General features: G+C 40.4%; 1 protein-coding gene across 2 annotated transcripts in view; it reads right to left on the bottom strand.

Annotated features, from left to right (window-relative positions):
* The window catches only part of ttc12 (tetratricopeptide repeat domain 12), a 122,485-nt gene that overhangs the window by 80,067 nt on the left and 15,444 nt on the right, over window positions 1-26,974 (bottom strand). For both annotated transcript variants that reach the window (XM_051931877.1, XM_051931878.1), the window contains exons 3-5: window positions 12,645-12,675; window positions 11,910-11,987; window positions 2,051-2,172 (exon numbers count right to left, since the gene is read on the bottom strand). In XM_051931877.1, the coding sequence (XP_051787837.1) occupies window positions 2,051-2,172; window positions 11,910-11,987; window positions 12,645-12,675 (231 nt within the window). The remainder of the gene's footprint in view (window positions 1-2,050; window positions 2,173-11,909; window positions 11,988-12,644; window positions 12,676-26,974) is intronic.

Here is a 26,974-nt window from a genome sequence, read left to right as displayed (position 1 = left end):
CCACCTTTTTCAACCCTCGCAAACATACAGTGTGCAGTTTTTAATATCTGGAAAACATTTGGGATTAAATTGCTTAGAGATCTTTATATAGACAACATCTTTGCATCCTATGAACAATTACATTCCAAATTTAACTTTCCAGCAACAAATTTCTTTCACTATCTTCAAATTAGAAACTTTGTTAAACAGAACCTGCCCGATTTTCCTCATCTCGCACCTTCCTCTATGCTGGAAAAAATATTGCTCAGTTTCGAGGACTGAGACAGTATTTCTGCAATATATAAAATTATTTTACAGTCTCTCCCTTTCAAAGATCCAAGAGGACAATAGGAAAAGGATCTTTCCTTTTCTGATAAGTTGAGTGAGTGGAAGGTAGCAATGCAGAGAATTCACTCGAGCTCCATATGTGCAAAGCATACAATTATTCAACTCAAAATTATATACAGTAATCCCTCCTCCATCGCGGGGGTTGCATTCCAGAGCCACCCGCGAAATAGGAAAATCCGCGAAGTAGAAACCACATGTTTATATGGTTATTTTTAGAATGTCATGCTTGGGTCACAGATTTGCGCAGAAACACAGGAGGTTGTAGAGAGACAGGAACGTTATTCAAACACTGCAAAGAAACATTTGTCTCTTTTTCAAAAGTTTAAACTGTGCTCCATGACAAGACAGAGATGACAGTTCTGTCTCACAATTAAAAGAATGCAAACATATCTTCCTTTTCAAAGGAGTGCAAAGCAAGCAGTCAAAAAAAAAATCAATAGGGCTTTTTGGCTTTTAAGTATGCGAAGCACCGCCGGTACAAAGCTGTTGAAGGCGGCAGCTCACACCCCCTCTGTCAGGAGCAGAGAGAGAGTTAGAGAGAGATAGAGAGAGAGATAAAAAATCAATACGTGCCCTTTGAGCTTTTAAGTATGCGAAGCTCCGTGCAGCACAGCATGTCGTTTCAGGAAGCAGCTGCACACAGCCCCCCTGCTCACACCCCCCTACGTCAGCGCAAGAGAGAGAGAGAGAAAGTAAGTTGGGTAGCTTCTCAGCCATCTGCCAATAGCGTCCCTTGTATGAAATCAACTGGGCAAGCCAACTGAGGAAGCATGTACCAGAAATTAAAAGACCCATTGTCCGCAGAAACCCGCGAAGCAGCGAAAAATCCGCGATATATATTTAAATATGCTTACATATAAAATCCGCGATGGAGTGAAGCCGCGAAAGGCGAAGCGCGATATAGCGAGGGATCACTGTATCGAGCACATCTGTCTCACTTAAAACTGTCCAAAATGTTTCCAGGGCAAGATCCAACTTGCAAACGCTGCAATCAAGTTCCAGCCTCACTGGTTCACATGATTTGGGCCTGCACCAAATTATCATCATTCTGGACAAAACTTTTTAAGTGCCTTTCAGACAGCCTTGGTGTCACAATCCCTCCTAACCCATTAACAGCTGTGTTTGGTGTTCTTCCAGATGGACTTAAAGTGGTGAAGGACAAACAAACTGTGATTGCCTTCACTACACTATTGGCACGCGGACTTATTTTACTAAACTGGAAGAATCCTCTCCTCTTTTAAGTCAGTGGGTAACTGATGTTTTATATTATTTGAAATTGGAAAAAATCAGACTCTCACTTAGAGGATCTGTGCAGAACTTTTTCAGAACCTGGCAGGATCTAATCAATAATATTTTAGAATAAGCTCTTAAAGCATTGAGGAAGTAGATTCTCTTCCCATTTCTTTTTCTTCTCCATTTATCTTTATCAGCCTATTAAACTCATCAATTTATTTATTTTTACAAGTTTTAAGTTTTATTCTGTTGGCCATGCTATTTTTCTCAGGGGTGGGGGTTGATTTGTTTTCAATCCTATTTTTTGTAAAAATTGATCTATTTGTATGGAATGATTACAATAAAACCAATAAAAAAAAAAAAAAAGCTAGGCGATTTGTGAAGTAAATCACAGTAACTGGGTTATTACTATGTAAGAAAATTGCTTATTCTTCTTCTTATAAATGCTCTATTTGACAGCTATTACAGTTTGTTTGTTTCAATAACCAACCTGTGCTCGATTTGTATAAAGGACCTGCATGTCTTTAAGTTTCTCTAGCCCCTCACTGTAGAGTTGGACAGCCGTTTCATAATCACCCTTGTGGAAAGCTTCATTTCCCATTTCCTTTAAAGCTGCAATGAGACAAAGTATTGTTAACAGAAAATGAAGGAAGAAGGTATTTAAATGTGTGAAAGCAAAAATTACATTCTGTACCAGTTCCAGAGAAAATAAATCTATTAGTAACAGATATTTGTAAATTTACATACACAGTAATCCCTCGCTATATCGCGCTTCGCCTTTCGTGGCTTCACTCCATCGCGGATTTTATATGTAAGCATATTTAAATATATATCGTGGATTTTTCGCTGCTTCGCGGGTTTCTGCGGACAATGGGTCTTTTAATTTCTGGTACATGCTTCCTCAGTTGGTTTGCCCAGTTGATTTCATACAAGGGACGCTATTGGCAGATGGCTGAGAAGCTACCCAGCTTACATTTCTCTTTCTCTTGCGCTGACTTTCTCTGATCCTGACGTAGGGGGATTGAGCAGGGGGGCTGTTCGCACACCTAGACGATACGGACGCTAGTCTAAAAATGCTGAATGATTATCTTCACGTTGCTATCTTTTGTGCAGCTGCTTCCTGAAACGACATGCTGCACCGTGCTTCACATACTTAAAAGCTCGAAGGGCACGTATTGATTTTTGCTTGCTTGTTTTTCTCTGTCTCTCTCTCTCTTTCTGTGCTCTTGATGGAGGGGGTGTGAGCTGCCGCCTTCAACAGCTTTGTGCCGCGGTGCTTCGCATACTTAAAAGCCAAACAGCCCTATTGATTTTCCTCTGCCTTTATGACAGTCTCTGCTCCTGACTCCTTTGAAGAGGAAGATATGTTTGCATTCTTTTAATTGTGAGACGGAACTGTCATCTCTGTCTTGTCATGGAGCACAGTTTAAACTTTTGAAAAAGAGACAAATGTTTGTTTGCAGTGTTTGAATAACGTTCCTGTCTCTCTACAACCTCCTGTGTTTCTGCACAAATCTGTGACCCAAGCATGACAATATAAAAATAATTCGAACTGAAATTGATGACACATTCACTGTGTTCCGGATGTGCCAGACGTTTAGGCGACGCTGGGCTACTGTGCGAAAATGTCTGTGGTGTGAAAGTTTTTCAAAGTGAGTGAGGGTGACATAAAATATGCCATTTGCAACACTTGTTCAACTAATGTTTTGCGCGGAGGGACCAAAGTGCGAAATTTCAGTACCACCAATTTAATTACACACTTCAAGACATGCCATCCTGACAAATATACAGAATTCCTCAGAGCAAAAGAGGAGAATCCTGCGCCACCGCGCACAAAATCAAAAACTGCAGTTGCTCAACGTGTTGATCAGTTACTTGAAAAATCAAAGAAATTTGATAAAGATAACCCTAAAGCTCAAACAATTACTGCAAAAGTGATGGAATTTATTGCTCTGGACGATCAGCCATTTTCTGTTGTAGAAGATACGGGATTTCGATGGCTGCTTGAGCATCTTAAGCCCCGTTACCAGATACCCAGTCGCCGTTATTTTTCTGACATAGCGCTTCTAGAGGTACATAAGATTGTGGAAAGTCATGTGCACGAACTCCTTTCTGAAGATGTCACAGCCATAAGTTTTACCACTGATATATGGACATCTGATATGAGTGCTATTAGTATGCTTAGTTTAACTGCTCAGTGGATCGACCGCAAGTTTGAATTGCAGAAAGCAATCTTGCACGTCCAAGAATGCTCCGGATCACACACGAGTGCTGCACTCTCTGTGGCGTTTAAAAGAATGTTTGAAACATGAAAAATACCCAAAGAGAATGTTCATGTAGTATTACGAGACAATGCACGCAACGTTGCAAAGGCTATGGAGGAATGCGGGATCCCAAGTTTGCCATGTATGGCTCATACTTTACAGCTTGCCGTGAACTATCCCAGCGCAGCGTCTCAGATACAATAGCGATCGGCAGAAAAATAGTCGGTCACTTTAAGCATTCACAATTAGGCAACTCACATCTCAAAACTATACAAACTGAACTTGGTATGTAGCCGAAAATGCTTCAGCAAGATGTTTCGACTAGATGGAACAGCACATTCTATATGCTGCAAAGCTTGCTAGAGCAGAAAAGAGCCCTTGGGGCTTATGCCGTCGATTTTGAGTTACCTGCAACTCTAGCGCCTAATCAGTGGGGTTTGATCGAGAACATAATCACACTTCTTGCTCCATTTAAACAACTGACAAAAGAAAATTGCCAGTCTGAAGCCTTGGCTTCTAACGTTATTCCCTCAGTTAATGCTTTAAAACGACTGTTGACTAAAAGCGCTCATACTGACTTCGGAATCAAAACCAGTGAAGGCACTCTCTTGGAGGCTGTAAACAATCGTTTCATTGAGATTTACACAGAATCCATGTACTGTGTTGCCACTATTGTAGACCCGAGATACAAAGACCGCTACTTCGATGCAGATGTAAAATCACAGGCACTCAAAATGTTGCAAGCTCAGATTGAACTTGCATCGAACGAAATGCAAACGACTGAATCACAGATAGATGGTCCACAACAGAAAAGGGCCAATAGAAAGGACGAGGTGGCATGCACGCTTTTCGAAATGTACAACATAATTCATAACCCCTCCTTTAACCGCCACCTTATCGTGGTGGAGGGGTTTGCGTGTCCCAATGATCCTAGGAGCTCTGTTGTCCGGGGCTTTATGCCCCTGGTAGGGCCACCCAAGGCAAACTGGTCCTAGGTGAGGGATGAGACAAAGAGCGGTTAAACAAACCTCCTATGATGGAAAACAATTTTGGACGGCGTTTTCCCTTGCCCGGACGCGGGTCACCGGGGCCCCACTCTGGAGCCAGGCCTGGAGGTGGGGCTTGATGGCGAGTGCCTGGTGGCCAGGCCTGCACCCATGGGGCTCGGCCGGGCACAGCCCGAAGAGGCAACGTGGGTCCCCCTTCCCATGGGCTCACCACCTATGGGAGGGGCCAAGGAGGTCGGATGCAGTGCGAGTTGGGTGGTGGCCGAAGGCGGGGACCTTGGCGGTCCGATCCTCGGCTACAGAAGCTGGCTCTTGGGACGTGGAATGTCACCTCTCTGAAGGGGAAGGAGCCTGAGCTAGTGCGCGAAGTTGAGAGGTTCCGGCTAGATATAGTCGGACTCACCTCAACGCACAGCTTGGACTCTGGAACCAATCTCCTTGAGAGGGGCTGGACTCTGTACCACTCTGGAGTTGCCCCCGGTGAGAGGCGCCGAGCGGGTGTGGGTATACTTATTGCCCCCCGACTTGGAGCCTGTACATTGGGGTTTACCCGGGTGGACGAGAGGGTAACCTCCCTTCGCCTTCGGGTGGGGGGGACGGGTCCTAACTGTTGTTTGTGCGTATGCACCGAACAGCAGTTCGGAGTACCCACCCTTTTTGGAGTCCCTGGAGGGGGTGCTAGAGGGCATACCTTCTGGGGACTCCCTCATTCTGCTGGGAGACTTCAATGCTCACGTGGGCAATGACAGTGAGACCTGGAAGGGCGTGATTGGGAAGAATGGCCCCCCCGATCTGAACCCGAGCGGTGTTTTGTTATTGGACTTCTGTGCTCGTCACGGATTGTCCATAACGAACACCATGTTAAAGCATAGGGGTGTTCATATGTGCACTTGGCACCAGGACACCCTAGGCCTCAGTTCGATGATAGACTTTGTGGTTGTGTCGTCAGACTTGCGGCCACATGTCTTGGACACTCGGGTGAAGAGAGGGGCGGAGCTGTCAACTGATCACCACCTGGTGGTGAGTTGGCTTCGATGGTGGGGGAGGATGCCGGTCAGGCGTGGTAGACCCAAACGTGTTGTGAGGGTCTGCTGGGAACATCTGGCAGAGCCCCCTGTCAGAAGTAGCTTCAACTCCCACCTCCGGCAGAACTTCGACCACATCCCGAGGGAGGTGGGGGACATTGAGTCCGAATGGGCCATGTTCCGTGCCTCTATTGTTGAGGCAGCTGACCGGAGCTGTGGCCGTAAGGTGGTCGGTGCCTGTCGTGGCGGCAATCCCCGAACCCGTTGGTGGACACCGGCGGTGAAGGATGCCATCAAGCTGAAGAAGGAGTCCTACAGGACCCTTTTTTCCTGTGGGACCCTGGAGGCAGCTGATAGGTACCGGCAGGCCAAGCGGAATGCGGCTTTGGTGGTTGCTGAGGCAAAAACTCGGGCGTGGGAGGATTTTGGGGAGGCCATGGAGAATGACTTTCGGACGGCTTCGAGGAGATTCTGGACCACCATCCGGCGTCTCAGGAAGGGGAAGCAGTGCAGTGTCAACACTGTATATGGTGGGGATGGTGTGCTGCTGACCTCGACTCGGGACGTTGTGGGTCGGTGGGGGGGAGTACTTCGAAGACCTCCTCAATCCCATTAACATGCCTTCCAATGAGGAAGCAGAGCCTGGGGACTCAGAGGTGGGCTGCCCCATCTCTGGGACTGAGGTCACCGAGGTGGTCAAAAAACTCCTTGGTGGCAGCGCCCCGTGGGTGGAAGAGATACGCCCGGAGTTCCTCAAGGCTCTGGATGTTGTAGGACTGTCTTGGTTGACATGCCTCTGCAACATCGCATGGACATCAGGGACAGTGCCTCTGGATTGGCAGACCGGGGTGGTGGTCCCCCTCTTTAAGAAGGGGGATCGGAGGGTGTGTTCCAACTACAGAGGGATCACACTCCTCAGCCTCCCTGGAAAAGTCTATTCAGGGGTCCTGGAGAGGAGGGTCCATCGGATAGTCGAGCCTCGGATTCAGGAGGAACAGTGTGGTTTTCGTCCTGGTCGCGGAACAGTGGACCAGCTCTATACCCTTAGCAGGGTCCTGGAGGGTGCATGGGAGTTTGCCCAACCAGTCTACATGTGTTTTGTGGACTTGGAAAAGGCATTCGACCGTATCCCTCGGGGAATCCTGTGGGGGGTACTCCGAGAGTATGTGGTACCGGCCCCCCTGATAAGGGCTGTTCGGTCCCTGTACGATCGGTGCCAGAGCTTGGTCCGCATTGCTGGCAGTAAGTCGAACCCATTTCCAGTGAGAGTTGGACTCCGCCAGGGCTGCCCTTTGTCACCGATTCTGTTCATAACTTTTATGGACAGAATTTGTAGGCGCAGCCAGGGTGTTGAGGGGGTCCGGTTTGGTGGGCTCAGGATTGGGTCACTGCTTTTTGCAGATGATGTTGTCCTGTTTGCTTCATCAGGCCGTGATCTTCAGCTCTCTCTGGATCGGTTCGCAGCCGAGTGTGAAGCGGCTGGGATGAGAATCAGCACCTCCAAATCCGAGACCATGGTCCTCAGCCGGAAAAGGGTGGAGTGCCCTCTCAGGGTTGGTAGCGAGATCCTGCCCCAAGTGGAGGAGTTCAAGTATCTCGGGGTCTTGTTCACGAGTGAGGAAAGAATGGAGCGTGAGATCGACAGGCGGATCGGTGCGGCATCCGCAGTAATGCGGGCGCTGCATCGGTCTGTCGTGGTGAAAAAGGAGCTGAACCGCAAGGCGAAGCTCTCAATTTACCAGTCGATCTATGTTCCTACCCTCACCTATGGTCATGAGCTATGGGTAGTGACCGAAAGAATAAGATCGCAAATACAAGCGGCTGAAATGAGTTTCCTCTGCAGGGTGTCTGGGCTTTCCCTTAAAGATAGGGTGAGAAGCTCAGTCATCCGGGAGGGGCTCAGAGTAGAGCCGCTGCTCCTCCGCATTGAGAGGAGTCAGATGAGGTGGCTCGGGCATCTGATCAGGATGCCTCCTGGACGCCTCCCTGGTGAGGTGTTCCGGGCACGTCTAACCGGGAGGAGGCCCCGGGGAAGACCCAGGACACGCTGGAGGGACTATGTCTCTTGGCTGGCCTGGGAACGCCTTGGGATTCCCCCGGAAGAGCTAGAAGAAGTGGCCGGGGAGAGGGAAGTCTGGGCATCTCTGCTCAAGCTGCTGCCCCCACGACCTGACCTCGGATAAGCGGGAGACAATGGATGGATGGATGGACAACATAATTCTTGAAGAAAACACATTGATACCTCAGGAAAACAGCCAGATGACAACAGAAGTAAGTTTAAAAAAAAAAAAAAGCTCTGTGGAGTTCTTTACAACATTGTTTTAAGTAAATAACTAGGGCTGTCGGATCGAATATAACTATTCTAACATAATTCGAATGTATAAAAAATCTTGGAAGACAAGAAAGAAAAACAGCAATCGAATGTAAAAGAGCAGTTGTTGGTTTTACCTGGCACTAACTTTGGCTTCATGTTACTTAACACGTGCTGGACACTATTGTGGGATTTTACAGATCTGTTTTTAGGATCAGCCTATGTTTCTAAATTGTTAACCCATATTGTTATTAGTCATTAGTTAAACGGTCGGCATCTTCTGTGTTAAACACACCCATTTAAAAAAAATATATATATATATATTTTATATATAGCATTTTTATTGTAGGTAGATCATTTCGACCTGGTCATTTTAAAAGTAGCTCACAAGCCGATAAAGTGTGGGCACCCCTGATCTACAGTGAAAAGCAAAAATATTAATAATAAAATGTTTCAAAAAACAGCAAATACAATATAGTCATGCATTCAATTCAAATGCCATTTACTTATTTTTATTATAAGGATTCTAATCTTAATCTGACAGCCCTGGTAAAAGCCAAAATGCAGATATATCTTTTAGATATGAAAGATGACACAGAATATAATACTGTATACTGTATGTATGCAGGCTACTCGGCAGTGCAGGGATTTCTTTCTGAAGCACCAATCCCAAGGAATGAAAATCCACTGAAATACTGGAACAACAACTGGAGTCGGTTTCCTACCATTGCCTAAGTAGCACGCAAGTTCCTGTCAGCCCCATGTACTAGCGTGGACAGTGAGAGATTATTCAGTTTGGCTTCTAATGTGATCAACGAAAAGAGAAACAGAATTGCCTGCGACAAGGCAGAGATGCTCTTGTTCGTTAAGAAAAACCTCCCCATCATGCTTAAAAGATAGAAAAGAATGATAAGCCTCCAGAAAAAAATGTTATTTATTTCTTTACTGTTGTACGCTTTTCTGTTTTTTAAAATTATAGATTGGTTAGATTTACTCCATCAAAAAGAAAGAAAAAAAGTTATGTGGTATTTAATACTGCAGACTGTAAAACAAAGGATCAGATAGCCAGCCAAATGTGGTTGAGCAGAAGCCATTTTAATGATTGTAAATAATCTGCAAAAGTTGTTATTCTTAAGTGGTACTGCTTATTTCATTGTCATTGTACATTTTACCATTTTTTTCAGTTTTAATTTCTTCAATTATTGTTGAATTTGTTGTATTTGTTCCATCAAAAAGAAAGAGAAAAGAGTTACTTAAAGCAACAATCTGCAAAACTGTTTCCCATATAACCAACAGGTAGCCAGCCAAATGTGGCAGATATCATTTGTTTTTAATGATTGAATGTGGTGTGCAAAATTGTTATACAAATAAATGTTCACTTTGTCTGTAATTCTTGTTCAGACAGATCAAGTCTCATTTTTCTCTGTATCTTATAAATATGTATATCGGCATCGGTATCGGCAGATAAGTATATAGACATTATTGGATATCGGCATCGGCCCAAAATTCCCATATCGGTGCATCCCTACCAATTTTACTGGGTGTTTTTATTATAATAAACTTGGCTGCCAAACCCTATGCTTGTAACTGTGAGACTCTCTTGGACTCCTGCCATCCCCAAGTTAAGAATCCCTAACTTAATGATGTCTCCTATTTACCCCATCAAAATTCACTAGGTATGTAAAACCAAAGTATGTCCACAAATTTGTTCTATTACATTAAAGCATGGGTGATTCTCTCCATATAAAGTCATTGAAGCTGTGTATCTTCATGCAGATAAACAAGCTGCAGTTTCACTGATGGCAAGGATTCAGCATGTAGCATGCCCCAGTTTAACATCACATCTGGTTACTGAGTATATCTGCGACTCCATTTTTCATAAAACAGCTAATATTGCTCAAACTAAAGCCAAATGAAACAACTAAATTGAATGTTCAAAAACAGAACTCTGAGCAACAAAGCTTTAATCACAGCCTTGTAGCCAGAATGACAATATCCTCAAAACCAATGAGAGACCCCAACATAAAAAAAGAATCAGATTCAATGTACTAACATTTAACAGAAGTCAGTCAGTTTCCAACCCGCTATATCCTAACACAGGGTCACAGGGGTCTGCTGGAGTCAATCTCAGCCAGTACAGGGCACAAGGCAGGAACAAAAACCAGGCAGGGCGCCAGCCCACTGCAGGGCACACACACACCAAGTACACACTAGGGACAATTTAGGATCGCCAATGCACCTATCCTGCATGTCTTTGGACTGTGGGAGGAAAACCCACGCAGACACAGGGAGAACATGCAAACTCCACGCAGGGAGGACCCGGGAAGCAAACCCATGTCTCCTTACTGCGAGGCAGCAGTGCTACCATGTCCAGATCTACACACTAGAGTGGAAAGTCTATAGCTGCAGGTGGAAGCTGCCATTGCTGTACTTTGTATATAAGAGCCAGATCGAATGTTATTTACCTTTATTTATTTACTTACTTCCTATAGCGTAAAGTCACAAGTAGACTGCAGACCTTCCCGTGTACATATACAAAGTACAGCAATGGCAAAAGTGCGATGTGCATTCTTGCTCCAATGTAGAACCGGCATCATGATCTGAGTTCATCTCTGTTATAGTGCGTTTTTATGTGAAAACAGCAGTGTCAGATTGGGAGGGGGGTATTGGGATATACGCATCTGAGAAAATAAGAAAAAAAACAAACCTAACCTTTACAGGTATCATACATTTACACTGGATGTTACAGACTGAAATCAAATGTGCTGTATGATTTAATTCTAAAATAGTAAGAATAAGAGCAGCTCACTTCTCAAAATGGACTCACCCGGGATCGAACCCATGACGTTTTGATTACCAGTCAAGAGCTGATACCGATGCGCCACTGAAGCGGTGGTAGCAAATGCGTGTCAATGTCGCACCCTAACGTGGGTTCTTTTTCTGCAGTTATATTCTTGAATAGAAGCACACTTGTTCTGTTATAGTTGTACCTTTAGGAGTAATTAATAATATTTGATATTTGGACTTAGGCTTCACACATTGAACACTTCATGTCTACATTTTGTCAATTATTACTAAAACATGAAAACCGTTTCTGTTTTAACAATGTGTTAACATAGATCGTTGTAGACACGGAACACACATGAAATGCATGTGTTCCAAATAACGATATAGTATTTACAAAAGGTGTCATTTTGCTTGACTTCTCACTCTATACAACTCTAAGCAACTGACATGCAGGTAAACAGACTTGAGCTGAGAAAACTGTGCGGCGGTGGGGGATGTGATAGCAGGCTGCTTATCGACACATTTATAGGACAAAAGACGATGATGGAGAGGTGCGAAGCGATTTAAGGTGGGACGAATCTACGAGCTGTTTCGTAGGCTCTGGTAATTCTAGTGTTAAGACACATGACCTCAGACACAATCGTTCATTAAATCCTACATTTCATTCTGAAGTTCTTAACACATAATCTAAAAAATACTTGGTTACAGTCTCTCTCATAAATGATTGTCTTCTTCAAAACCCTGATAAAGGATTAATATCACATCAATTACATGAAAAAAAAAAGTCATCAAGTCATTCCTTATCTTAATTTATCACTAATCAAATGTGTCAAGAGGAGATCTTTTAAATTTTACTTGGTAAAAAAAAAGGTTGTGATTAATTCAAGGAACTCCAAAACTTAGAAATGTCTGATCTACAGTAATAGTATCAATATGTATCCTTTTTAAAACAAACCTTTAGCCAATTTTTCATTTTCTCTTCTTCGTTGTGATCTCTCTTGTGCATCTTTCTCTAACATCTTCAAAAAATCACCTGAAATTTAATAAAAAAATAAACTGTTAACCTATTTGCTAATTCACACTGACACCAAACACACAAAATATAGTTTTACATAAACATTGCATTCACCAAGTTCAGGCACTTTTGTCTGTGATGGACCATTTCCTTATCCAATTTTGGTCCTCGTGTTGATGGAATAGATAGCTAAAGTAGATAGTTTCAAGCATTGTTAAATTTACAAATTTAAATAGATGTTTTAATTTAGTTTAACTTCATGTACCTATTATAAACAAAATAATTTTGTTAAGAACTGAAAAGCACAAGTTCAAAGTGCTTTAGTGTCACTAGCTGGGGAACTGGGTGAATTGCAACAATAAAAAAGTAGAATAAATTTTACTGTAAAGAATAATTTCTTTGTTTTTACAAATTTAATACAACTGAAATAAAGATAGAAAATATAAATGAACACAATTTTTCTACTATGAGATCATTCATCACTTAAGATTGCATCATTCATTTAAATATATTTTTGTTTATATTAGTTCACTTTAATTTTTTGTTCACTTCAATAAATATCTAAAAAAAAGCACATATAGATACTTTTATGCATTCATCCCACTGATAAGTAAAAAAACAGACAGAGCATTTCTTAACAAGACCATAATAGGGATGCATTAAATATTATGTTACCTTGACTAGTCTCAGTGTTGCACTGAAAGCTCTGCAAAGAAACAAAAAGATAATATTACTAATTTATCTAGGAGGGAAAAAATACATTTTTGGAATGTGTGATTTCATTCAGCTGATAAATTCAAAGTTCATTAATAAATAAATTAATGTTTACAACAGGGATTATAATTTAATAAAGGAATGAACTACTTTGGAGAACTGAAAAAAAAATGCTTTTCTGCCTAGCTTTTACTTGTGTAACACAGTAGTTAAAAATGGTATCAGCTTGGCCTCTTACACCAGGAATCAACATGTGCGAAGAAAGTCTTTGGAACCTTTTGGATGTCAGTCTTCTTAATTTTAAAATGCTCTTGAATGACTATGGTACTCTCTACACCCACACTGCCGGGTTCAAACATGCAGAGGCTACAGGTAAGTAACTATTCTGTATTCAAATAAAGTTCAGAATATGAAAGCACAATTCCAGACCTAAGGTACATAGTAATACTTGAGCAGGCTTTGGGGAACTTCTTTTTCAGTGAAACCATATGAGAGATTTGACATTTCCATTGTTTAATTCAATAGTTTTGCAAGTCATTTTAGATATCCTTATGCCTGAAAATTCAATCACCAGGCCCTAATCACTCACTGTAATGAACCAAATGAAACCATCTTCTAATCTAACATATACAGCAGTGTATCTAAAATTTAAAACAATTCTTAAATTAAATACAAATTTATGCTGTTATGGATGCTGTCATTTTATTAGGCCTCTTATTCCTGTACTCATACTGTCTAGCTAAAAAATGCAGCAGTACCTAGTGGTTAATGGGTGGTGGTGGGGTATTTTTTATTAATATCTTAATGGCTGGTTTTGCATAATATAAAACTTAATGTTGGTCATTAAGCAGGACGGCTAACCATCCAGTGGAGAAATTTTTTCTACCAATAATCAATCATAATTTCACTAGTTCCTGTGAGCTCTTATTTCTTAAATATCACAAGCTTTAAACACATTGACAACTGTGAATAAAATATTCCCTTACTCATATGTCAAGCAATATACGATCATTATGTTTTCTTTAATAAAGCACAATATTTACTTAGATAAAATATGCTATTTTCTCTGTTACTTTAAACAAACATTGGTATGTTTATATAATTTACTTAATCTAAAAAAAAAAAAGGAATCTCATTTTCAATTAAAATCTAGAACAGTAGAACTTGCCCACTAACCTGGCCATGACCCTGCCTGACTGCTGTGTCTGAGTATAGGAGAGTGGCAGATCCCTCTACAATAAATAACCGTGCTGTTCCTGTTTCAAGCTGAATAAAGCTTGTTTTGCTAAAGTATTGAGACTAAGCCTCGTGTTTTGGGGTGCAAGACAGGGACTTATAGCACGTCCATGATCTTTTAGGATTCGCTTCTGTGGCACCTCACTGCAGCGTTGTGAGCCTGCAGTTGCCCTGCCCTGGCAACGGGCCAACAATCTTCCACAGACGCAGCAATCGCGCTTCAGGATGCACTTCAGCGTGACTTTCCCGTTGGGGGCTTGGGGGGGAGGGAAGGGTTGATGGTGGGTGGGAATCCCAAAGTTCAGAAACCTCACAATATGAAGAAAAAGAAAAAGATGATTTGGCTTCTGATTGATAACTGTGCTGCCCACAACAGGCTTCCGCATTCAGATAATGTTCGGGTTGAATTCCTCCCACCCAATTGCACAGCAGTGCTTCAGCCATTGGGTTTGGGCATCATTAGCACCCCTGAAAGTGTATTATTGCAAGGAAATGCTAAGAAAAATTCTCATCATAACTTGTAGACAGGAGAAGATTAAAATTAACGTGAAAGAAGCTATTGAAATGATTGCAGACGCCTAGATGCAAGTTAAAGAAAGCACTATAGCAACAAATACAGAATCTCATTACAATGAAATTTTTATTACAACAAAATATTTTTTAGATCCCTGGCAGTTCCTTGTAACAGAATTTTACCTGTATAATCTTAAATACCCAGATAAGTATGATTGTAAATATATACATATAACTTGTCAGATAACATTTTAAATATGCTAAAATTAAAATTCAGTCATACTTTAATTAAGACTCATGTTTATACTTAACAAAACTAAACTTAAGGTGGGAGGCAGCGGGCATCACTCTTTGAGGAAGAAAGGAGGAAAAAATGACAGCATTTTGTATTTTGATTGCTGTTCTTTTACATGGGTGATTATTGAAGAGTTGTGGTGAAGAAATAAAAAACATTTACTTGAATCCAGAATTCTGTTGGGCATTATTGTGTCTGAGGGTTGGGACACAATGGCCCACCCTGGTGGTTACAACTCACAAATGCGCAAATTAGAGAAATGATTTCTCACTCAGCATGACACTGTTTAGTAAAACTCTTCTATTATATACTAGTTACTTTCAATTGGTCCTCTGTGAAAGGTATGCATTGAGCATTGCCACAGTGTTGTACCCATAGTATTGCTGGGTGGTGTACCGGTTCATACCAAAAAACGTTTTTTTTTTATTTTTGTAATGGTATGGATTTTTCTTATACCGCAACGCCGGTTTAAATATCCTAAACAACGTTCGGAACATGGCACAGCTGGAAACGGTTTATGGGAGGACCTTTTTCACTGCTGGACCGCTAAACACAGAGTACATGCGTTAGTGGAGGTATTGCACGGTGAAAATGGACATAGAACATTCTGAAACTGAAGCTGTAGCAGACAATAAAGTTGAACGTGATGATACAAAAGAACTTTTGCCGAAAAAAAGGAGCAGTGTCTGTTGTCTGGAGATACTTTGGTTTTAAAAGGTCGGATGTGTGATTATGTTCAAATGTGTGAATACTGTTTCTATACTACTGGATAATACTGCAAGCCAAGTTGTACTTGTTTTATTTTTTTTAATACTGTGTAATGTACCTGGGTACTGTGCAATAGTGTGACAACATGTTGAATTTATTCTCGACATTTCCACTTTAATCTCGACGCATATGACGAGAATAAAGTTGACATGTGGACTTTATTCTAGTAATTTGTCTTTAAAGTAGAACATCATAAACTAAATTTCATCTTAAAATGAACATTTCATTTACTAGATTTTCTCAAACCCCATCATAAGTTATGTAGCACATTAAATGCTTTGTGTTGTGTTCCCCGAGCCATGTTAATCGCTACGTGCTACTTAAATTGACTTCCTCTTGCACTAAGAGGAGGTGCAGGCAGCGATCACCATACAGAATGTAAATTAAACATTGATTTAGTTTATGACATTCTACTTTAATGACAAAATAAACTATGAGAATAAAGTGGAAATGTCAAATTTAATCTCGACATAAATGGCAAGAATAAAGTAGAAATGTTGACTTTAATCTCGACATAAGTGTCGAGATTAAAGTGGAAATGTTGAGAATAAAGTCAACATGTTGACTTTATTCTCAACATATAGTTGTTTTTTTTTCTTCACCGTGGCCTTAATACACTTCCGTAGGGCTATACCACAAATAGCATTATAAATGCAAGTTTCAGTTTTATTATTTATGTATATAGCTTAGCTTGAAGCAAGGTCCATATTAATGCAGTTTGCCTTAATGATGGTTCAGTTGGTAAAGATGTCATCACAAAGTTGCACTTGTTTCATTTTATTTTAATTTGGTGAATACTGTGTAATGCACCTGGGCTTGAAGTCTTGGAAGTAATAGTATTATTACTGTAAGTTGCACCATTATTTATTTTATTGTTATTATTTATTAGTTTAAATATCATGCAGTTTAATGATGGTAAAGTTGTTTAAAAAGTCACTTCAACGTGTCAGTGGACAGAGATTGTTAACATTAACAAAGTGTAGTTGGTTTTCAAAACATATTTACTATTTATTCCTTTTCTAAGACATGTTCAGTGCAATACAACTTTTGACAAGCACCTCTGGATATTTTACTAAGTCTAAATGCCTCTTTGGATGGTTGAAAATATGTTGTCAAAATTTTAGTTTAAGTTGTTTGCAAACTTTGTTCAGTACAAAGGCTCTATATTTTGACTGCATCTGTCATGCAATGTTAATCCTTCTCTTCATTAGTGCCACACCCTTGAAAACTCGATCACTTTATGGGGCTGTGCAAACCTGTATTAATACTTGTGTGCAAATTAAAATGTTTTTTTGTACAATGTACAATTCTCATGACAGTGGAATAGGTTATTCTTTGCCAGTCTACTGCAGTAATTGCAGTGGAAAATGTGGTTAACATCCGCTCATGCATGGGGAAAAAAATACCGTCTAATACCGTGAAACCGGTATAATTTTGAAAAATACCGTGATCTAGATAGAATTTTGGTCATACCGCCCAGCACTAACCCATAGACACATAAACATTGATTAATTTTATTAAGAGCAGAGAAAAATACAGCAAACACAATTTTACTAGATTTCTAGAAGTACAGCATTTATTAGCTATACCCCTTCTTTAATAAGACATAAGAACATAAGAAATTTGACAAATGAGAGGAGACTATTCAGTTCATCAGGCTCATTTCATGCGCTTCACAGGTCAGGTCATCCACCTAAAGCTAAGCATTTTTGGGCCTGGCCAGTACAGTGGAACCTTGGATCACGAACGTCTCGGACCATGTATAAATCGGGTTACGACCAAAAAGTTCGACAAACTTTTGCATCTGTTCACGACCACACACTCGGGTGATGAACATGCCAGTTTCCCTTTCGGTTTGTATGTGCCGATGATTTCCGCACGTGTTAAGTCTCTCCCTGTGCAGCGAGAGAGAGAGAGAGAGAGCACGACAGACCGCGCACGAGAGAGAGAGCGCGCAAGAGAGCGAGCGAGAAAGAGAGAGAGAGAGAGAGAGAGGGCTGGTTGCATAAGGCTGAGAAGGCAGTTAAAGAATTCACCGGGCTTGTTTTTAAAGAGACTGATTCGAGCATTGTTTTAACCTCGTTATATTTAATGATGACTTTTTTCTATTGGATTTTAACCTCCACTTCACTTCTGTTTACAGCGATCAGTTCGTAGCGTGCATTGTTGCAATGTTACTTTTCTTGGTTGTTTATTAAATTATGGATTTTTCAAATGTTCATGTTTTTCCCTGTGCTTAAAACTCATTACAAAAAAAGTGTTTACAGCGAGCGGTTTGTAAGGCTATAGCGTGAATTCTTGCAATGTTACTTTTCTCTGTTCAAAGTTTTCTCAGTGTTATTCAATGTTTTTACATTTAGTTTACTATTACACTGTGCATTCTGTGGTATAATTAACTATTTTTGTGCTTAAAAATCTTTAAAAAAATATATTTACATACAGTTCGTACGGTCTGGAATGGATTAATTGTATTTACATACAATCCTATGGGGGAAATTACTTCGGGTCACGACCAAATCAGGTTACCAGAGTTTTTAAACGAATTACGGTCGTGACCTGAGGTTCCACTGTACTTGGATGGGAGACCATCTAGGAAATTTTGGATTGCTGCTGGAAGAGATGTTGGTGAGAACTGCAGGGGCACTTATCCTGTGGTCTATGTGTGGATCCCAGTGAAGTAACAAGAACATTGTGCTGTAAATACAGCTCTGCCCTTCAGATGAGATGTAAAACCAAGGTCCTGACTCTCTTTGGGCATTAAAGATCCCTGGGCATCTTTCAAATGGAGTAGGGTTAATCCCAATGTCCTGGCTAAATTGCCCACTATGGTCCCATCCATTCTGGCCCCCTAATCATACCCTGTCTCTATCTCTCTCACCCCTTCACTACCTAACGGCTAATGTGTGGTACTGACACAATAATGGTTGCCATCGCATCACTCTGGTCAATGTTACACATTGTTGGTGGCTGAAGTGGTTCCCCTCTGTCTAAGCGCTTAGAGTATCAAGAAAAGTGCTATACAAATATAATTAATTAGTTATTATTGTTATTTCTTAAAAGTTTGTCAAGGTTTCTGCTTCAATTGTACTTCTCAGTAGTTTCTTTGCATTAAGATTTGTTCCCTAACTTCAGTCCTAAATTCACTTCCCCTTAATTTCAACTTGTGATTCACTAGACAGATGATTTGAAGACCTGCAATTTCAAAAAAATCTGGGAGACTCCAAGTAAGCAGCTATTTTTCTGAGCTTTTATATTTGTAGAAGGAAAAAATATTTAAAAAACAGTTTTCCTTCATTAATCAAATCTTGCTTTTCATGTGATCTCAAAACTCATTTTGTCATTTTGACCTATGCAGAATATGATGACTAAACAAAAGCAGGACTAGTTTCTCTTGTTCAGATTATTCAGACTGTAATTATTCAGTATCCAATGACACTGAAAGTAAAATGTGCATCAAGGGCAAATGTATCAATATCAAAATTGTCTAACTCTCAAGATTCATGCAATAAACAATAATTTTTTGCAAAGTTATAGGGTCATATAGGTGCTAGACAAAATTGTACTGGAACCCTAAACAAAGGTTTTTAGCCAGAAAGTCTCATATACAAGATTATTATTTACATACAATCCTTGTACAAGATTATTATTTATATACAAACAGAAAAACAAAACTTATTGTTATGGAAAATAAGGGTTAGAACCAAAAAAAGACAAGCAACATATTAGAGTTGGTGGGGACAACAAAAATGTAATCAATAGACTTGCTAAGCTCAGACAAACAAGACAGGTGCCACTTGACTTATTTGTGTATATACAGTACAAATGACTTTACTTTCATCAATTAAAGCAGAAGACAGACAAAGAAGACCCAAGTGGCTGTAGTTCAGCTCTGAAGACAAACAGAACAACGTAGTTGCCAGTTAACTGTAGTTAGGCAAACTATGCAGACAAGACTGATAAATGGATTAAGCTGCATACCACTGAGAGATTCTCCAGTTGTACATACAGACCTGGAAGTGGTATCTACTAGTTTTTGTGTCTAATAATGCAGACAACTAGAGAAGAGGAAAAAGTAACTAACAGGAAAATAAAATCTGCCATTAGAAAGCTGCTCATCCTGCTCAACACAGCTGAATTTATGCCATTTCAGGCAAAAATTGAATTTGAATAGCTCCACAGGACACCGATGCACTCCATGAACCAAAATAACTAGTGCTTGGGCACATATGGCCACCGAGACCAAAAATAAAAAAGACACCACAATACAAGCAGCAGTTTTAGAGTTCTGTTCAACTGTTCTTTTAAAAAAGTAAAACTATAAAAAGTTTGACCCAGATTAAATAAAATATGTCCTTTGCTTTCTTGGTTGTCAAATAAAGCATGAAAAAGAGAGCTAATTGTGCAGTTCAATTTTATCATAGATGTTGTGTAGGTGTAAGCAAATTGCTTATTAGAATTTAAATAAAAATTTTTATATTATAAAACACAGCACTGCATGAGTCACTTCAACATGAGAATAAGAAAAGGAAGCCAGTGGATGAGAGCAAAAGTGTGTGTTTGGAGCACTGATGCTGGAAAATTAATTGCCATACTGTGTATTGTTACAATTAATAGCTTTGTAAATCTAGCAGTACAAGTAAAATGCCTCCTTAGAGCCTACATAACTTCATTCAGGCTTCAGTAGACTCACTAGTAATTCAGTCTCTACCTTTCCTCCAACATGATGTTGGCACTAATGATATTAATTTTTAACACCTGGGATACTTCTCTTCCAATGTACAAAAAAGAGATGACCTTAATAAAGGAATGATTGTTGAAATTAGAGACACTGTCTCAACCTTGATTGGAAAGAATATTTTGTTAAAGAAAACATACAAATATAATACAACTGTTGCAATCAACCATCCACCCATTCAGTACATGGTTTGAACGTAAATACTCAGCACCGAACACAATGTATGGACAAGCCCTGCTAAGCAAACTATCACAGACATTCCTAAAAACGCAACACATAACCTGCACATACACAAGAAGAACAGGTTGATGATCTTAAACTGCAGGCATGTCTCACTAATAGTTTTTTTTTTCTACTAAATGCTACAAGTAACACCTGTATTCTAAAGAAGAGGCATCATGTACAAATACAAATTTTGGTCCGTCTACTGAAATCATAATAAATTCTAGAATTGTAGTCTAATATTTCATTAGTTGTACCTATATTTGACATTTGCTACATTAAAAATCCTGTTTATCATTATTTATTTATTTTTTTGATTGATTTTATTGAAATCACACAACATTCCATACAAATACATCAATTTTATAAGAATAGGATTGAAACCAAATCAACCCCCCACCCCTGAGAAAGAGAGCATGGCCAGCAGAATAAAACTTAAACCTAGTAAAAATAAGCAAATAGATAAATTAAAAAGTGAATATAGAATAAATGGAGAAGACAAAAAAAAGAGAATAGGGAGAGAATCTGCTTCCTCAGTGCTTTAAAAGCTTATTCTAAAATGTTATTGATTAGATCCTGCCAGGTTTGGAAATATTTCTGCAAAGATCCTCTAAGTGAGATTTTTATTTTTTCCAATTTCAAATACTATATAACATCAGTTACCCATTGACTTAAAAGGGGAGAGTTAGGATTCTTCCAGTTGAGCAAGACTCAGTAAGTCAACGTGCCAATAGTGTAGTAAAGGCAATTACAGTTTGTTTGTCGTTCTCCACTTTAAGCCCATATGGAAGAACACCAAACACAGCTGCTAGTGGATTAGGAGGGATTGTGACACCAAGGCTGTCTGAAAGGTATTTAAAAATCTTGGTCCAAAATTATGTTAATTTGGTGCAGGCCCAAAACATGTGACCAGTGAGGCTGGAACTTGATTGCAGCGTTCGCAGGTTGGATCTTGCCCTGGAAACATTTTGGACAATTTTAAGCAAGACAGATGTGCTCGATATATAATTTTTAGTTGAATAATTGGATGCTTTGCACATATGAAGCTCGAGTGAATGCTCTGCATTACTACCTTCCACTCCTTTTATGATATGTTGAGGGAGAGATCTTTTTCCCATTGTTCTCTTGGATCTTTGAAAGGGAGGGACTGTAAAATGGTTTTATATATTGCAGAGATGCTGTCTAAGTCCTTGAAACTGATTAATATATTTTCCAGCATAGAGGGAGATGGGAGATGAGGGAAATTGGGCAGGTTCTGTTTAACAAAGTTTCTAATTTGAAGATAGTGAAAGAAATGTGTTGCTGGAAAGTTAAATTTAGAATGTAATTGTTCATAGGATGTAAAGACGTTGTCTATGTACAGATCTCTAAGTGATTTAATCCCAAATGTTTTCCAGACATTAAAAACTGCATATGTTTGCGATGGTTGAAAAAGGTGGTTCTCGTGCAGTGGTGCCACTGATAAAAGATTCTCTATCTTAAAATGTTTCGTACATTGGTTTCATATTCTGAGTGTGTGAAGCACTATTGGGTTATTAGTATATTGGCGATAATTTGGATTTATTGGGGCGCAAAGCAAGGAATATAAAGATGAACTGCAGGATTCTATTTCTATTGCAGACCAAGCCTGCATATGTTCATCTATTTGTGTCAATGTACAGGTTTTAATATGTTGTATGTTTCCTGTCCAGTAGTAAAATTGAAAGTAAGGTAGAGCCATGCCACCTTCTGCCTTTGTAGGGTCGCTCTTTGGATACGTGGATGTTTTGAATTCCAAATACATGTGATTATGGTTGAATCTAATTTCTTAAAGAATGATTTATTGATGTATATTGGAATATCCATCCATCCATCCATTTTCCAACCCGCTGAATCCAAACACAGGGTCACAGGGGTCTGCTGGAGCCAATCCCAGCCAACACAGGGCACAAGGCAGGAACCAATCCTGGGCAGGGTGCCAACCCACCGCAGGACACACACAAACACACCCACACACCAAGCACACACTAGGGCCAATTTAGAATCACCAATCCACCTAACCTGCATGTCTTTGGACTGTGGGAGGAAACCGGAGCGCCCGGAGGAAACCCACGCAGACATGGGGAGAACATGCAAACTCCACGCAGGGAGGACCCGGGAAGCGAACCCAGGTCCCCAGGTCATATTGGAATATTTTGAAATAAAAAGAGAAGCTTAGGGAGGATTTTCATCTTAACAATGTTAATTCTTCCAGTTAAAGTGAGATGAAGGGTTGACCATCTATGCAAGTCTTGCTTGATTTTTTCCATACAGACAGCAAAATTTTGTTGATAAAGAGTTTTATGTTTACTTGTGAGGTCTTGTGATGTTTACCCCTAGATATTTGAACTGATCTGCGATGATAAAAGGGAAGGTGTCCAATCTAATATTGCGTGCTTGAGAATTCACTGAAAAGAGCACACTTTTAGTCAAATTAATTCTGAGACCAGAAATCTTTTGGAATTCTGTAAGTGCTGTTAGGACTGCAGGCACAGTATTTTGTGAGTCTAATATATACAGTACCATATCATCTGCATATAAATAAATTTTTCCTTCTCTGGCAATCCCCTTTATCTCATAAGCATTTCGAAAGTTAACTGCCAGTGGCTCGATGGTGATTGCAAAAAATAGTGGTGACAAGGGGCATCCTTGTCTGGTACCACGTTCTAGTTTAAAGTAGTCTGAATTAATGTTGTTAATACAAACTGAAGCTTCTGGATTGGTATACAGTAGCTTAATCCATGCACAAATGTTTGGGCCAAACCCAAATTTCTCCAATGTTGTGAAAAGGTAGTTCCATTCAATCATATCAAATGCTTTTTCTGCATCCAAGGATAATAAAATCTCTGAGATGTTTGACTTTGCGGGTGAGTATATTACATTAAACAGGCATCGAAGATTGGACGCTAAATGTCGGCCTTTAATAAATCCAGTTTGATCTTGTGATATTACCGAAGGCAGCACTTTCTCCATCCTTCTAGCTAGGACTTGAGAGTATTTTAACATCATTATTCAGAAGTGAAATAGGTCATCATTGGTCATTTTTTTTTTAAGTTGCTAAGTTTTAAGTTTTTCTTGGTTATGATATAAAAATCATTTTTTTCACTTGGTATTTACTCAGAGAAACTTGATTTAGTATCACATCAGTCCATTAGAACATACATAAGAATCTAAAAAAAATTTGACAAATGAGAGGAGATCATTCTATCCATCAAGCTCATTTGTTTAGCTCATAGCTCAGCTGTTTCAGTACCTCATCCAGATACATCTTAAATGTTGTCAAGGTGTCTGCTTCAACTACATGACTCGGCAGTTCATTCCAGATTCCATTTTAAGTAAATATTTTATACACTAACTTTTTTTTCGGAATTAGATAGATAGATAGAAGCCGTTATTGTCATTATACGAAATTACAGAGCAGCTACTCCTTCAGAGACAACAAAAAAATAAATAAAATCAATCATTTATACAATAACTGTAAAGTACTACACATAAAACTGCTAAATAAAAAAGAAAATAAATACTAATTAATAGGTAACAATGTGGTATTGCTAAGCAACAAATGCAGTATTACTAGCAAGAGACATTACTGACCATGCAGGTATTGCAAAATGAATTACCAATGATATGAATATTACACTAAGAATACTAATAAAGTGAAATATTACACATAGAACAAATAGAGCAATATTGCAATAAACTGAGATTATTACATAGAGGATTATTGCACATCCAAATAAAAGGTGAGCGGGAGAGGGGGAAAAGAGAGAGACAGAAGGAGAGAGAAAAGAGAGAAGAGCAGAGAGAGAGATAAAGAGAGGGATAGTCAGTGAATGTTGAGAATCAATGCAGTTATGGCTGCAGCTCCAGCTTATTCAAAACTCGGCTGCAAGAGTCCTTACATGAACCAGCAGCAGCGAGCACATACAGTAACACCCATCATGCTTCACCTTCACTGGCTCCCTGTGTCTTACAGAACAGAATATAAAATCCTACTAATAACCTACAAAGCCTTAAACAACCTTGCGCCAAACTACATCAGTGACCTTCTCCATCACTATGTGCCTGTCAGCCCACTAAGGTCTTGTGATTCTGGCAATCTTGTTGTGCCCAACACTAATCTACACTCCATGGGTGACAGGGTCTTCAACTGTATAGCACCCAGACTCTGGAATGACTTACCGAAATTAATTAGATCAGCTGACTCCATGAATTCTTTTAAAAAACAACTCAAAACTCATCTGTTCAGGAAGGCTTTTTAGCTCTACCTGACTTTATTACCCTTCTTTGAGTTTACCTCTATGTCAAGATGCTCATGTAACCTGTGTGTGTGTGCTAGACCATCAATTATGTTGTCCGTTAGGCTTTTCTCTGAATTTACTATATTACTGTTCTTTATTTTGGGTTTGCTTCCCGGTTTCTCCCTGTGTGGAGTCTGCATGTTCTCCCCGTGTCTGACTGGGTTTCCTCTGGGTGCTCCGGTTTCCTCCCACAGTCCAAAGACATGCAGGTTAGGTGCATTGGCGATTCTAAATTGTCCCTAGTGTGTGCTTGGTGTGTGGGTGTGTCTGTGTCTGTGTGTGCGTGCCCTGCGGTGGACTGGCGCCCTTCCCAGGGTTTGTTTCCTGCCTTGCGCACTGTGTTGGCTGGGATTGGCTCCAGCAGACCCCCGTGACCCTGTAGTTAGGATATAGCGGGTTGGATAATGGATGGATGGGTGGATGTTCTTTATTTATTTATCTGGTTTAGTACAATGCTATATACTGTATACCCTGCCATTCATTCTTAAACTCTGTGAAGTGCCTTGAGCATGGGAAAGGTGCTATATAAATAAAAATGTATTATTAAAGAAACTATCCCAGAGTCTGTTTGTACTTGATTTGATTGACCTGTAGAGCCGACTGTCAACAGGTCATACAGGTGACAACCTGGAGGCAAGAAGAATACAAGTTTTGTAGGGAGGGCAGAGAGCAGCCAGCAATCTTCTGAGTTGCATTGATGACCTGCTGAAGCCCCCTCTTCTCTACTGCAGTGCAGCTTTTGTACCACAATGCGAATATGTCGGCACACTCCCTATGGAGGAACAGTAAAAGTTCACCAACAGATTTTGATCCAGATTATTCTTCCTAAGTAGTCTACGGAAGTGAAGTCACTGCTTTGCCTTTTTAATGACCGATTTGGTGTTTGCAGTCCCAAGACAGGTCTGCAGAGATGAAGGTACCCAAGAATGTGAAGGCTGGGACCCTCTCCACACAATCCCTATTGATATAGAGGGGTGCCAAGTCCACACTGCTTTTCCTGAAGTCAAACATTTCCTTTGTTTTCATGGTGTTCAATGTCAGGTTATTTGCTGAGATTCAAGCTGACAATTTCAGGATCTCCTCTCTGTAGGCAGCCTTGTTCTCCTCTGAGATTAGTCCAAGTATTGTAATGCCATTGTCAAACTGATGATGGTGTTATTACGGTGGGCTGGATTGCATTCATGGGTGTAGAGGGAAAACATCACGCAGCCTTGTGGAGAACCAGTGCTGAGTGAGTGAGCTGATGAAAAGTGGGGGGACAAGTTTTACTGTCTGAGGGCAACTAATAAGAAATCCAGGCACAGACCAGTGAAGGGAAACCCAGGTTAGACAGTTTACTGACTAGAATTTCCAGAATAATAGTTTTAAAAACTGAGCTACAGTCAATAAAAAGCATCCTCACATAGCTCCCTGGGTGTTCCAAATGGCTCAGTGCAGTGTGGAGAGCTACGGCTATGACGTCCTGAGTGGACCGGTTTGCTCTGTAAGAAAACTGGTGTGTGTCAAACGTGGGAGGGAGACAGGCTTTGATGTAGTGTGAAGCCAACCTCTTGAAGCACTTCATGACAAGAGATGTAAGTGCTATTCGACGATATTCATCGAGACTGTCAGTGGCTGATTTTTTGGGTACAGGAATGATGGTAGCTGACATCAGGCAGGGTGGAATGAAGGGTTGTCTCAGGGAGTGATTGAACATACTGGTTATAATGTGTGAGAGCTGATCAGCACCTACATTAAGTACCTTCCCAGGTATTCCATCGGGACCAGCAGCCTTCCTCTGGTTCACCGACATGAGTACCCGCCTCACTCAATGCTCTTGTAAAGTAAATTTCTGGGCGACAGTGTCTAAGGGGGTTTGAGAGAATGTGACTAGGTGTTGATGTACCATCTCAAAATATGCAAACAAACAGTTCAGCTCCTCTGCCAGAGAGGCCCCTAAGTCTGCAGATGTTGTATTGCAGCCCCTGCCACACACGCAGAGAGTCTTTGTCTGATAGGTGGACTTCTATTCTCCTATTATAGATCACTTTAGCACTTTTATCCCTTTCTTCATTGCTACAGCAGCACTATACAGAGCACTGCCACCTGATCTGAAGGCAGTGTCACAGTGTTTGAGCTTGCTGGTCATCCAGGGTTTCTGGTTGGAGAAGACACAGATACACTTCTCTAAAGTGACATTATCAGTACAGTACTTGATATTGAA

Source organism: Erpetoichthys calabaricus, chromosome 9 (genome assembly GCF_900747795.2).
Source record: "Erpetoichthys calabaricus chromosome 9, fErpCal1.3, whole genome shotgun sequence".
NCBI classification, from domain to species: domain Eukaryota; kingdom Metazoa; phylum Chordata; class Cladistia; order Polypteriformes; family Polypteridae; genus Erpetoichthys; species Erpetoichthys calabaricus.
The sequence above is the reverse complement of the archived record's forward strand: the minus strand, read 5'-3'. Positions and strand labels throughout refer to the sequence as shown.